The sequence below is a fragment of the Lissotriton vulgaris genome, chromosome 8, assembly GCF_964263255.1.
Source record: "Lissotriton vulgaris chromosome 8, aLisVul1.2, whole genome shotgun sequence".
Taxonomy (NCBI): Eukaryota; Metazoa; Chordata; class Amphibia; order Caudata; family Salamandridae; genus Lissotriton; species Lissotriton vulgaris.
Genome location: NC_141696.1, coordinates 1,302,796,642 through 1,302,811,886, shown reverse-complemented (window position 1 = coordinate 1,302,811,886; position 15,245 = coordinate 1,302,796,642). Strand labels below are relative to the sequence as shown.

Sequence of the window (15,245 nt, the reverse complement as noted above, 5' to 3'; positions counted from 1 at the left end):
GTCCTTACGCACTACTATGGAAACTATCGCAGCGGTTCGCTCTTCCAATTAATGCTGCTTAAACCGCCTTACACCTAGCAAATTAAATTACCCGCTTGCCAGAATTAAGTATGTACTACTGCCATTTGCGCTCTGATTTCGCACTTCACTCTTCTGTTCCAATGACTTTGGACAAATCTTAGAAGTTTTCACTCTAAACACAGCCGCTCCACAGGTTTTTATTCCTTTCAATTCCCCTGATCGGACCCAGTAAGTTGTGTACTCCATACCCTGTACAGTTGCCGATAGAATCATTCACACGCGCAATTTTTAATCTTTTTGCTAATGAGCATGCCCTGCCCGCACACCAGGTGCACCTCCTGCCAAAATCTTTCTCTCTGGCGCCTCTCTTTTCTTTACTTACTTATTATTTACTTTATCTTTTAACTACGCTTATAAACAAATCTGAATGGCTAAAATCTGAAATGGAAAATGCCTGCATGTTGTAAACAAGTGATTTGACTATGCATAATTGCTCACTTGGAGCACCATATTCACATAGTGACATAACTATAATGTATGTAGTAATATCCAGGATCAGACTATATTATATTTACTATCCCGTTTCTCCCCCCTCCCCTCCTAATTTTACATTCAGCTTGCTCACCTACTGTATATCCTGAAGGTGATCGAGTATTTGAGATCGAAACCCCGTCGACCCCCTACAAAAGGAACTCCTTTCACTCTGCAAAAAAAATTTGAGGCGTTCCTACTATTGTTGTCAATGCAATGTCTTTATTTTAATATCACCCTCACTTTAAACGTCTCGCTTATTGTCACTTACTTGTGTGAGCACCTGAATACTATTGTTTTGTGAATACTAGTCATAAACTGACCTACATGTCCCTCTGTATATTACTTACCGCTCCCTTATCGAATGAACCTACACCTTCTACTAAATACTTAGTGCCACCCCACATGGTCACCTTCGAATGGACCTTTGGGGCACACCAGAACCAGTCCATGACGGGCTAATCATAGCTCCCTTATAATTAAACCAGTATATGGAACAGTTGGGAAATCAAGTGCGTTGTTTCGGTGTACAACTACACTAACGTGAAAGTTTCAGAATTGCACCCTCCAGGTGTCTATAGTAAAACTGTGAAGTACTAGTATTTGAATTGAAAGGTTGTCTATGCTAGGTTAATCCTAACCCAGACCTTCAACCTATCCTAATCCCCAACAACATACATAACCTTAACACTTTCTCTTGCCCTTACCCTGACCCTAACATCTCTCGCACCAACCGTATTGCAGAACATTCCCCAAAACATTACCCTAAAGCTTAGCTTAACCTTCTTCCTTACCCATTATAAATTAGTTTACATTATCTTTGGACTCTACTGCTTTCTTTTTTGGCTGTCCCACGTCTAGCTCGTAATTTAGCCCGAATATATTAAAACTGCCAATAAAGCTTGACATGGGTCTGTATTGTACTAATTCATTATCAAAAACAAAGATTTAAATGTAAAAAGTAGCAAGTACTGAAATATAGTAGTACAGGAATACAAGTGTTAGTCTTTGACTGAGATTGCATCTAAATAGTATTTTCTTTACTCTATCACCTTTCTCTTGCTACCCATTTTTGTCGCAACAGACATCGGGGGCCCGGAGTTGGTAATCCTGGGCCCCTGAGATCTTCATGGGGAGTGCAACGGCGCTCCCCGGCTACGTCTTCTGCAGGGCCCGGATTTGGGGGTCCTGGGTCCCAGGTACCTCTTTGTGGGGGGCACGACGGAGCTCCCCAACCTCCGTTGTTGCGGGCCAGGGTGGGCTACTGGCACCTCTTGGAGACATTTCACGGGCAGCGCGACGGTGCTCCCTGACTTTACTTTCTTCTAGTGACAGCCCCCAGGACCTGACCCACCCCGGGTGCACATCCAAGACCGGCGGCGAAACCCCACGCGTTTCCTCGTCGGTCTCATCAGAGGTCAAAGGTCGCCTACCTTCTTGGGAGGGCATATCTCAGCCCCCTAGGAGACCGATTTTCTCCATCTTGGCCTGTTCTTGCTCCTGGTGGCGAGCCATTGCCATCTGGAGCACTTTTCACCACCCCCTTGCCTCCAAGAGGGTTACTCTGCAAGGAGCTGTCTTCACTGGCTCCCTGTGCCAGCTTTTCACCTGGCTCTCCTTCTGGGCCTCTCTCCTCCGTGCGCAGAGGCCCAGACTTCTCCTCACTGGCACTGGACACCCTAAAGAGTGCAGTCCAGAGTCCTGGGACAGTCAGGGGTTCCTCCTTCCAACTGCCCATGGCGCCAGGCTCCAGCACCAGCCTTCCTCAGCAAGACCACACCCCAGAGAGAGCTCCTCTTCCTGTGCAAGGCCTTTTAAAAGAATTTGGAGGGGGCTGGCAGGAAGGCCCTTCTGTCCTATCATGCAGCGACACATCACCTTGCTGCCCCTGCTTCCTCCTTCCAGCACAGGCCTCAGGGATACTTGAAAATGGCGGCGTCCAGGGGGGTCTCATGCCACATGGTCTCTGAAAAGCTCACTTCATGGCTCGGGACGGGATCAGGCCTGGTGCCTGACACCGGGTGACAGTGAGAGAAGACTTTCGCTCTTCGAATGCTTTCAGTAAAGGGCTAGGCCTCTGATTCTACAGTTTGGGGAGGAAGGTAATTATGCCAGCCTGGCAAGGTCGCACCCGGCAGGCTCTGGTTATGAGATGAGTCAAAGGAATATGACATTTCTGGATGAACCATAAGCAGTACAGATATAGCTTTGGACTCAGCTGAATACTTCTTTTTACACAGCCTACTGTGTACTTTGGTGCGTGTCTAGAATTTGTAGGCCCTAGGGAAGTGAAACTACCCCATGTGGTCCCAATCTCCAAGGGAGAGTAATTGAGTGTTCCTACAGTGTAATAGTAAAGCACACTGACTTTCCCATACATGTGTCTCCCCATATTATAAAGCCTATTCCATGTCACCACCCAACTCTGCATAATTCCTGCCATACCATTCTATCTGTATCTACTCATGGGCTGCCACAACAGAAATCTTCCCCGCGCAGCCCTTACATGGGTGTACATGCGTGTGCACACATGTCTACATGTAACCAGTCCGGTGCCCCTTATCCTGGCTGCAGCGCAGCAGACTTCTTTCACAAGGCAGGTACGGGTGAAATCCACATGCAGTCTGTTTCATCATGAGTTCACTGTGGGTGAGTCCCAGCTTATGAGGCTCTCCCACAGTAAAAGCAAAAAAATTAGGTGTTCAAAAAACAAAAAATCCGGGTGGCTCAGATGGTCTGAACCACCTTCTAACACAAGGGTAGATGGAAAAATGGCAGTAGATAGTGAGGAAATACTGAAGATTAGAATGGAAAGAGACAGTGGTGGAATACAGAGGTGGGGAAAGAAAAGTCAACGAGCAAAAACAGAGGGGTGAAGAATGAAAAGGGACTGGTGTGGATCATCATAATGTTACTGTGTTCAGACAGAAGTGGAAATATGCAGTAAAGCACAAGCCTACAGACCCAGAAGCTGGTAGCCTAAGTATAGCAGATAAAGTGGGTTCACAGAGTGAAGTGCGACAGGGAGAATTTGTAGGTGAAGCAACTTGGGTACAACAACCACTTCAAAAACAAAATAACTGCCAACATTACATGGGAGCTGTGTGTGCGTGAAGGTGTAGAGACAGTTCGGACAGTGAGTGCAAGATGGTGGAGGACAATTGAGGAGGAACAGGATACAACTGGGGGCAAACCCCTCTGCCTGCCCAAAAATAAAAGCACCCCATGTGACCGTCGGTACAACATAATTGTGTAGTGTGGAAGAAAGGGCTAGCACTGTGAAGCAGGTTCAATTATGATACATCTTTCCTTTAACTACAACAACTCTATTGAGGTTCCAGATGCGATGATCTTGAGTTTTTATCGCATTTTTAAACACTTTTGTTACCTTCATTGGTTTCATGAATTTGGAAGAAGAGTTTCTCATAAAATCTGGATGTTTTATCATATCAAGATCACTAACAACTACTTTAGTTGTTTTTACAGACTTTTTTGCCTCAAAATACTTCTTCCTTAATAAAGGTTTCTCTTCATCTCTCCTTTGAACATCAAGATCATCACATTTACTTTCCTTCCTTTCTTTATTTCATACCTGTTTATCCAACCAGGTTCTGCATTGGTATTAGGAACTCTTCCTCTGAAAAGTAAGAAGGGTCTTTTCCCTGTCGTGGAATGAGGAGACATTCTATATTCCTCAATTTTCCTCATTACCTCTGATTTCCTGTCTAAAGAGAGAGACTTTGCTAAAGAAATAGTTTCTTTAATCACTTGGTTAAATCTCTCTACCATCCCGTTGGCTTCTGGATGATGGAGAGAACATGTTTTATGAGTGATCACTTTAGAAGAAAGAACGTTTCTCATCTCCTCAGAAACAAGTTGAACTCCATTGTCCGTTAATAAGGATTCAGGAATCCCTTTCTTTACCAAACAAGTATTTCAAACACTTGATAACATGGCTAGAATCAAAAGTTGATAAAAAGAAAATGTCAGGCCATCTTGAAAACATATCCATGACAACCAAGACAAAAGATTGTGTACCATTACTATGAACTAGACCTAAAATATCAAGAGCGATATCTTGCCAAGGACCAGAAGGTCATCTTCTTAAAACCATCGATTGAATATGAGGACTTTTAGATTTATTGCTTAATGAACATGGAATGTAGTCTCGTAATAGCCGCTCAATTTCTATATCCATCCCCGGCCACCAATATGTCATACGTAATCTCTCTTTACATTTGGTTAAACCTCCATGTGAAGAATTCACCATATCAATTAGCTCTTTTCTAAGACTAGTAGGTGGAATTATTCTTGTACCACGAGATAACAATTCTTTATTATTAGATAGCTCATTTTGCGATGGCCAAAATTTCCTACTGGCATCCAATCCCTGCATACTACTGATCCAACCTTTCCTAATAAGTTTCATGACTTCATTCAAAGTCTCATCCAGATGCATTTCCTCACACCACCCTTTCTCAGAAATTTCCTCTTGATCAATTGCACAGACCCACTCTTCACCATCTTCAAAATCTTCCTCTACAAGTTCTGGCTTGGGTGTAAGACGGGACAATCCATCCGCTACTTTGTTATCCAAACCAGGAATATATTTTATTACAAAGTTGTATTCCTGCAAGCCAATCACCCATTTAGTAATTCTGCTGGAGATTGAGTCCAGTCCCTTTTTGCTAAATATTTCAATCAAAGGTTTATGGTCAGTACGTACCTAAAATTCAACACCACAAAGAAATCTAAAAAAAAAAATGTATGGCCCAAAACACAGCACGAGATTCGCTCTCCACCACTGAAAATCTGGTTTCAGGATCTTTGACAGTACGTGATAAAAACATTATGGTCTGTATTCCACTGGGACCTAGTTGTTGTAAGACTGCACCCAAGCCTTTTTCACTTGCATCAGTGATGATTATAGATTTAAATTTAGGGTTACAACTACTGAGAGAAGGAGCAGTTTTCAGTTTCTCCTTAATTTCCATAAATTCTTTCTCACAAGACTCAGACCAGTCATGCTCAACTCCCTTCTTTAACAAATGTCTCATGTTAACTGCACAATCAGCAACATTTTTCACAAATTTAGCATAGTATTCCACTACATCTAAGAACTTCATGAGTTCACTTTTACATGACGGAGAACTCATCTTTTCTATAGTGTTGATCAGATGACTTTGGCCTTACCCCTTCATCGGTGATATTGTGACCTAAATAATTTATTGAGTTTGTTTTAAACTTACACTTCTCCGCCTTAATGGTCAAATTGTGATCACACAATTTCTCCAAAGCTTTCTTAATCGACCATCATGCTGATTCCTATCGTCACCATACACCAAAATATCATCCTGGTACACATAAATCCCTTGAAGACCATGAAGAAATCTTTCCATGACTCTCTGAAAGACCAAAGAGGCCGATACCAAACCAAAGGGTATGTGCTTAAATCTATATGTACCAAAAGGCGTTATGAATGAGGTAAAGTCTCTACATTTCTCTTCTAATTCTATTTGATGATACGCTGAGGTGAGATTCACAAGTCTATATAAGCTTTTCCAAGAATCTCTCCATACCTCCGATGAAATATATATATATAAAGGATGAGCCTGCACCGATAAAAACACCAAGCTATCAGATTATGAATAACTTTGGGATCAGCCAAGGTAATAGTGCGGCGATGCTACCAATCCTTAATTGTATACGCAATTAAGTAACATCTTAAACTTCAAAAATCTTCCATAAATAGTTAATGATTCCAATAGGTAATTATCACTTAGAATTCACCTTGGAATTAAGTTGTCCTTAAAAGAAGGAAGAAAACAAAGCTTCCTCACCAATCTTCTGTGTTGAGATTCTTGATGAAGATGCCGACTATGCCAGTGAAGCAGGTTGAATCATGAAATTGGACTCAGGTATACAGTTTCTTCTTAGGTTTTATTCCATCAAGAAATCCCATCCATCAACCAGCAGGTCTAGCATCAACTGACCAGGTTTACTTACAAACCCTCTGATAGAATGTCATGACCTCACCTCAGTCAATGACCCATTACACATTCTGCATATGACATATCTGGATTCTATACCAAAACATCACATGCAGAGAAGAAGGCAGAATACCACACACCACAACTGTATAGGGCAAAGGAGAGGCAGTAGAACAGGAGGAACATAAAAAATGCTCTCACTGTAGGCTGGAAAGGCTATCAATGAGGTAGTATGGCAGGGGACGGGTGAGCTGAGGTGAGAGGACAGGAATACAAAAGAAAAACATCCAAGACAGCTGTCACAACATGGCGTTTGTGATATCAAACAAATGGAATGGATGACATGGGGATGGAGAAAGAAATAAACTGAAGTAGGGAAATAGGAGGCAGCCCCTCAGTTACAACAAGAAGGCAGAAGTCAGGAGTGATATTGTGACTGCAGTGCCTCCAGCATGCTGATCTTTAAGTTGCCAGGAAGCAACCAAGATGAACCAACGGAGGCAGGAGACATAGATGGTCATTGAAGCCAACATTCACTAGAGTCATACAAGAAAAGCTACCCTGTGCGTTTTAGTTATGATAACCGAAGTTGTTAATAGAAGTCAAATGATATTTTTACAATTATCATAACAAATGTTTAAAGAATTGACATACCATACCATGTAGTACTCATTTTTGGGAACAAATTCTTATAATATTGATATTTTGTGCCCTGCAAGACATTCCACAAAAAACAATATTGAGTGTTGGTATCGGGTGGCCCTTCTATAGCAGCATAATGCAAAATGACTGACCCCCTACAAATTCCAATGGATGTCTGCACCATATCCCAACAGTGGCTGAAGGGTTCACATTACACCCCTCCCTGCTTCCATCACCACCTGTCTGCCCATAAAAACAAAAGGAGAATTGTCTTGGCTATAGCTATATAATGACACGCAAAAATCACATACCCCCCACAGAGATTACGGATGTGAGATACTGAGGGTTTAGGTTTGTACTACAATCATTTCAAACACAAAAGTATAGATGTAATCCTAATTTTCCCAATGAAATGACAACATTTGAACATCAATGACAATGTTTGGGAAAGAATATTCTGGTGGTAAGAATTCCTGGGATAGAGCTAAAGATACAATCTAGGGGACGTTGCCAAGATGGTGGAATAGGACGTACCTTCTCGTTCTTCTGTCTCTGGTGCTTCAGTCGCCCGCCCCCACTCCTTTGCCCCCCCCTAGCACATAGCACTGCCCCTACGGTGCCTCCTCCCACTCTGGAGGCAGCCTAGCACCAGGCAGTGCCGGGCAGGATCCATCTCTTTAGGCTGAATATAGCAACACATGGCATGCAGTGAGCTCTAAGACACCCGGGGCCACTCAAAGGTGAAAAACGTGACAAAGTCAAGCTGTGGCCCGCTGTAGGCCCGACGAGGTACGCCTACTGGGAAAGTCAAGAAGACCCATCTTTTAGTGACTATGACTGTGTTATGGCAAACAAAAAGAGAGATCCCTTAAGTAGATGCTGAGCGAACCAAATGGGGGATCGCCCAGGAAACAGCTTCCACTGACTCAGCAGGAGCAGACGGAGATGACTGTGAGGGTCTGGTGACCCAATCATTCCTGGAGGCACTGTTTGCCTCCCTGTGAGATGACTTCCAGACAGTTAAAAGAGGCCTCTCCCAGGACTTAAAGGATGCCCCAGCGCCAGGACGCCCCTTTGCTGGGGCAGCTGCGCAAGATATAAATCCGAATAACATAACATGTACGGTGTGAACTGACAGAAGTGGGGGACAGAGGCTCCACTCTTGAGGACCATGAGTCTAGCTGCGACAAAGAAATTGAACAGCTCCAACAGGAGGTATGCTGCCTCAGGGACCAACAGACCGATTTGCAGGCCCACGTGGAGGATCTAGAGAACGGAATAACATCCACATCAGAGGGGCACCAACCAAACTTGAGGGTGCAGACATTGGGGAGTACATGGAGGCCTTGTTCCTTCAGATCCTGAAATCACCGGTTGACCGGGAGATACAGCTTGGCAGAGTACATAGGGGGAGTCCCCAGAGACCAGAGAATGCTCGGCCAGCTGGCATCTTGGCATGTGTTCATGAATTTCAACTCAAAGAAACCATCCTTCGCAACACCAGAGAAATTCATCCTCTGCAATTACGGGGCATAAGTTGGCACTATCAAGATCTATCAGCCTTCACCATGCAGAAACAATGAAACTTTTGCCCCATGACCACCTTCCTCTGGGACAAAGGCATTGCCTACTCATGGGGCCACCAGTTCAGCTTAGTTTTTCGCTGAGCGGAAGAAACTACATCAACTCCGTTTCTTGGGTGAGGCCTGTCAGGTGCTGAACATTGAGGAGCCTACGGAGCAGAGACTGCAGGCCAGCCCTTGGGTTCAGAAGGCACGGAAGCATCTCCGTTGGCACGAGGGGCGTGCCTTCACTAAGAGACTATGCGCAGAGCCAGCAACCATGGCCACAGAATGGCAGGCAGTGTTGGGTGCTCTGCCTGGCAAACCCAATCAGCTGGAAACAACCTGAGCATCATTGATTTCTTCAGACCTCATTCCTTAGTGATGGAGGGACAGGTGGGCTGCTGGGGTGGGGGAGCGAAGGGCTGAGACCTCTCAGAGCAGTGTTTGAGATACTCTAATGGGCCCCTACGCACTGGATCCCTATGGAACATTACTGGCCTCCACCAGTGCATTAAGTGTTAAAGGGACTAGGTTTCTGCCAAAAGTAAAGTTTGTGTTTCTGTTGAAGGGAGTACTCATATTCCATATGTAGGCACTAAACTCTAGGTTTTCACACACAAGGTGTTTGTCTGGGTCTACTGGGGGATGATTGGTTACACATCTGGGCAGCTGCTACTGCCGTTTCTTCTCTTCTCCTCCACTCACGGTAAGTTAAAGGTCATCACATCAATGTAACGGGGTTCAACAATCCGACCAAGAGCAGAATGATTGTCTTATCTGGAAAAGACTGGGCCCAACGTATGTCTACTGCAGGAGACCTATTTCTTCTCCAGAGACTGGCACAGACTACAATCCTGCGCCTTCCCGCATCAGAGCTTCCCCTCTGTCGCCTCCAAAACAGCTGGGTGGCCATTTTGGTCTCTTTTTCTTTTCGAGGCTGGGTGGGCTTTAAACTAGCAGACATCAAAGGGTGGCTTTTGGCATATAATGTGATTGTGAGAGACTGTGCCTTCAAATTGGCTTCTCTATATGCCCCTATTTAATGTTAGAAACTTTTCCTCCAACGAGCTGTGGCAGAGGGGATGGCATCCCAAGATAGGAAGGTGCTGTTGGGGGGAGACTTTAATCTAGTCTTAAACAACAAATGTGACAGATCGGCGCAGCACAATGGGCACGCTGAGGCCCTTTCTCAGGAGGGACCACACTGACTTAGGGAGAAAGGCTTACGGGAAATTTTACCAACCAGCATCCTCAAGCACAAAACAATACTACAGATTCTACTCACAAACCCATAAGACCTATACTCCACTTATTTCCTAAGGACAAGGGAGGTTCAGACTTTGGTTACAACAATAGAAATAGAGGCACAATCATTATCAAACTACGCTGCGGTAACTCTTACTATGGACCTGACACCAGCGTGACGCATTCCCCGACCCTGGAGACTGTGGGAGAGTCTACTGCAGAGGCCTATGGCAGTGAAGAGGGGTTACCCACGTGATAGCTGACTTTCTTGCTATCAATGATACTGCTGAGACCCCCATCACCACCCTGTGGGATACCCTTAAAATCGTCGTCCGGGGGAAATTGATTGCTCTTTCGGCGGCAGACAACAAAATCCATCACGACAAGAGAGAGAGCCCACACAAAGAAGTTCAGGACTGGAACGAATCCACAAACCCACAGGTTCCCCCAGAGTCTGGCGGTGGCTAGAGGCAGTGCACGCGCAGTTAGAAGGACTAGACCTGGATAAGGTTGAATATGCCTTGCTCAGACTATGCCACTTCTTTTACATGAGGGGGACAAGTGTGGGCAGTTGCTATCACACAGACTTGGAGTGCAACGACAAGCTGCGGGGGGATTCCTTTCTAGCGCCGGACAGTACCAACAACGTAGGAGATGACCCCCATTGCGTCCACCTTCTGGGACTTGTATGAGCGGCTCTACTCTGAGCAAAACTTAGCCTCAGATATTCCTGGTATCTACCTCGAAGAGGTGTGTACTCACCTGAAGCCGGACCAGATGGACACTCTAGACCGCCCGATCTGAGTAGAGGAAGTTATCTCTGCTATTGCTAAACAGAAACCCCTAAAATCTCCATGACCGGATGGTTTTCTGGCCCTCTTTTATAAAAACCTTCTGGGCCTGCTCTTTAACTCCATAGCTCGCCCATGGACTGAGCCGCCTTAGATGCTGGATGCCTCCATTGTTGCTATTTCCAAGCCTGGGAAAGACAAAAAGCAATGTGGCTCATACCATACAATATTCATGTGCATATTACATCATTCACAAGCATTCTTAAAGCGCAGTTGGGCCCATATGACCTGGGTCCTCAGTAATTATGGGGTACCACAACCAACGGTCTGAGTTAATGGGCAGACCTAAGCTCCATTTCCAATTCACAGAGGAATTCATCAGGGATGCCCGCGGTCGCCACTGCTATTTGCTCTATATATGGAGCCTCTTGCTTAGTGCATATGGAACAACCCGACCATCACTGGGGTCTGCTTCGGTGGGCAGGAATACATTATTAGCCATTATGTTTATGACGCGTTAGTGGCACTGGATGACCCACTCAGGGTCTCCCAGCCTTTCTGGCAGAGATCTAGGACATTCGAACAGCTTCTCGATTCTGTATTAGTGTCCAGAAATCGCAGGCCCTCAACCTTTTGGTCCCTTCTGTGGCAGAGACGATGCTGGTTCGCCAATATCAGATACAATGGTTGACTACCTCCATCCCCTTCCTGGGGTCCAATTAGCCCAAACAGTGAAAGCGACAGCAGCCCCTAGCTATCAAACTCTGCTCAAGAAGATACAGAGGGATTTGGCTGCACTGGCTCGGCCAAGTAGCGACATTAAAAATGACTGCCCTTCCGAAGATCCTGTTTCCGGTCAGACCCTCCAAATAGAGCCTCCCATAGGCATGCTTCAGTCACTGCAGGGGGGATGTGCTGCTTCGTCTGGGCAGAGGGGATGCCCAGCATGAGCCGGGAACAGAATTACCAGTCCATGCGAGAGGGGGTTTGGGGATCCCCAAACTCCTACATTACTACTAGGCAGCGCAACTCCGCTATTTGGTGAAATGGACCAGAAAGAAGTCCGAGAAGAGCTGGCTGCTTATCGACAGTGCAGTAGCTGGGGCGCATCAGTGGCAAATCCTATTTCTACGCCACACACTCCTCTCCTGGTCACTAAAGCAACTGTTGAAGTGTGGGATCGGGTGGCGACATTTAAAACTCGGTCCTTGTTTCCTTCCCCACTGGCCAAGATTCTGGGTAATGTGGACTTCACATATATTGAAAAGTAACTAGGACCCCCTGTAGAATTGATTTAGCAATTCCTAGGGCAGGGACTATTCAAGTCAAAAGTATATCCCTAGGCAATCTTACAAATAAACATATGTCACAGATCTTTATATCTCAATGCTTGTCATAAATCCAGTTAAATGAAAATACAACTGAAGTCTCCTGGGATGCTGCTTCATTTGCTGTAGGACTGTCCCAAACTTACATGGTATTGGGACATGAGATTTACTGATACAGATACCTACTTTGACAGGAAGCTGTCTCTTTTCCTCGCATATGTTATCCACGGGCTCCAGAACGCTCTCACTTTCCGCTTAAATCCCAAAGGGGGTGACATAACTGGCCTCGCACTAGGGGCAGCCCTACAAAACATCCTTTCACATTTTCACATTGGGGCACCGACTATGGCACATATTAGGGATGGAGAAACGAACTCTCATGCTAACCAATCAGGGTGACTCCTACAGACAGCTTTGGCGTCCTTTCATTGCTCTCCTCCCTGGGGAGTTTATGGAATTGACTTGCCCCAGATACCTTTGCCAGCTGCAACTATTGGAACCAGACACCTTGGCACAGACTGGGGAGGAAGCCCGGAGTGGGCCCGCAGACGCCGAATAGTGAGCTACTAAAATGATGATACTGGATGTGAGTAGTTCAAGGGATTAGGGGGGTGGAGGTTTCATTCGAGTTTTGTTATGCCGATTTAGCTCTGTGTTTGCTGGTTTGAATTTTCTTGAAATACAATAAAACAGATTTGAAGCATAAAGATCAAATCTAACAATGTAAATACCCATATCTAAAGATGTGGCATGTTAGTTTGGGTTTGGAAGACATACTTACAATATGCTTTCTCCATGCCCTTTGAATTATTGTTGCTGCCTTGACACGATTTGCCATTATTTCATCACTGATTTTCACAGAATCCATTATCAATGAGACTTTCGAAGATCTGCGAAATATATAATTCAATTATATATACATAAATGAATATTTCGTTTAAGTGCAGTGCCATCACTTGTGCTTCACAAGCAAAAAAAAACAATTACCTGTATCCTAAATTAAAACTCAACATAAAATCTTATGTCAGGCAAAGCGACATAAACACACATACTCATTAAAATGCATACTTCAGAGATACATGCAAAGTTCAATTCCCTAAGATTACAGTCTCAAATTATCATGAATAGCATGAGAATTTTAAAACAACGAATGGGCAAAGCAATGTAATTATTGAACACGTAATAATTATGTAAATCTTTACAGAGTACCTGCCATTGTACAGAAGTACAATTGTCTCAGTAAAATTGATCAACTAAAATCTACATCACGTTAATCCTAACAAGTATTTTTTTCCTTCAAATGGAAGATTCCCATACCTATTTGATGTGCAGTGCCACATCTTCAATTCTGCAGTGTTTAACATATGTACAATGACCTAATCCTATCGATTTGATATCCTATTGATCTGATAAGGAACGCATGGTAGCCTTTTACATTAGAAAATATCTATTCTTTTTTACAGTGTTTATGAAATAAAGAATGGAATGAGTATATTTTACTCCTTACAACAAGGCACTTCCTTGTGAAGGGCCTGTAGGCAAATTTGATTAACGAAAAAGCTTTAACAAGATGTAGACGCCTTATGCATGAAGTTGTTTTTCAAGACACCTTTTTAGGTCTCGCCTAGACGTAAGCAAAGCGAAGCTTTGCTGTCTAGGGAGACAACTAATGTTGTCGCTTTCCGGGGAATGTGGACTGCAGACTGTGACGAGCCTGTCCTCCTGGAGATTGCAGCTCGTGAGCGTGCACGTCGCGTCGCCCTGCCTGATATTCGCATTCACACAAAGGCTCCCGCACGCATGCGCACATACACACACTGCATACACACACGCACCCCCCCTTTAACAGACACACGCGCAGACAGACACACGCACGCACAGACACACTACAACAGACACACGCGCACACCCCACCTCCACTCACCCCTCCTCCTCCGCAACACACTCACCTGTTCTGGCGGTGCTCGGCGTGCCTCTCGGGCGGCGGTTGCGCTTTGGGGGGCACTCTCACCACATGAGAGCCCCGCCTTCTTCATGCCCCCGGCCGCTCTTCACCCGGTCCCCCATCTCGGGACCGGGACTCGATCAGGAGCCCTCGGGGCTCCTCGGACAGTGGCTTCTCTCTCGCGCCGCGATGGGGGCGGGACTTCCGGTTGGGGCCGCGCTGCGATTGGCCGGCTGCCCAACCGCTTCCGGGTCGTCGCAGGCAGCGTGGCGGCCTGGCGGGAGTAGACCTGAGTGATTTAATTGTGAGGAATATCTCTTCATTGCGGATCACCAGGGCCACATAAAATACGAGGTTGACGCAGAGTTCAGGGTCCCAGGTGCGCGGTTGCTGCGTCATCGCAGCCATGAATCCAGTCATTGTTTACCCCGGGGTCGCTTTACCTGCAACGACATCTCGGCCTTACCGGTTAGTCATTGGAACGTCTCGTCCGTTGGGACTTCATATCTATCATCAACGCACGGCCTGCTCTTAAATCTCTCTTACTTTAATTAAGACGATCGTAGATAAAATATTTTCACAGTTCGCGCCAGGTAGGCCACGAAGGTTTAGCAGCCCCTTCGTCACTCCTCCTGCCGGGGAAAAGCACGTCCGTCTCTACCCGGACTGTCCCTTCAGGGCCGCAGACGTCACGCTGTTTTATTGGTTTCATAAAGCATACTTCACCCTCGACGCTCTTGTTTCATTCCGTTCTGCAATGTACTGCTCGGAGAAAATATTGCACGAGCCACAGGGGAAACTGTTGCTTGTTATGTGTTGAGTTGGGAACAAAAATAGCTTTTATCTAAAGTTGCTATTGCACGAGTCATAAGTAATCGAGTTAAAGCGGGTCGGTGTGTTCAGAACTGCAGCTCACGTGCAGTGGGGTTGAAGACACTGGGAAATGGCCGCCTTACTGGGCCGAGTACGCATCAGGGCCGGAAGGGAACCCAAAGTCCTGGCAAAATCTGTCCGACCATTCCCCCAGACAAGCCCCCCCTACCAAAAAAATGTACAATGATAACAAGGTGAAACTGTGTTTTTTTTTTCAACGCGGCTCCTGCATATGTTACATTCAAAATCAACTCTCATAACTGCTAAGAAGCCACGCGAGGCCCATTGAGCCAGTTACGGATATTTAGGTAATA

At 45.4% G+C, this 15,245-nt stretch overlaps 1 protein-coding gene across 2 annotated transcripts in view; it reads right to left on the bottom strand.

Annotated features, from left to right (window-relative positions):
* Positions 1-13,003, bottom strand: part of C8H11orf65 (chromosome 8 C11orf65 homolog) — a 262,871-nt gene extending 249,868 nt beyond the window's left edge. For both annotated transcript variants that reach the window (XM_086933476.1, XM_086933477.1), the window contains exon 1: positions 12,895-13,003. In XM_086933476.1, the coding sequence (XP_086789602.1) occupies positions 12,895-12,981 (87 nt within the window). In that variant the 5' untranslated portion in view covers positions 12,982-13,003. The remainder of the gene's footprint in view (positions 1-12,894) is intronic.
* Positions 13,004-15,245: the final 2,242 nt, after the last annotated feature.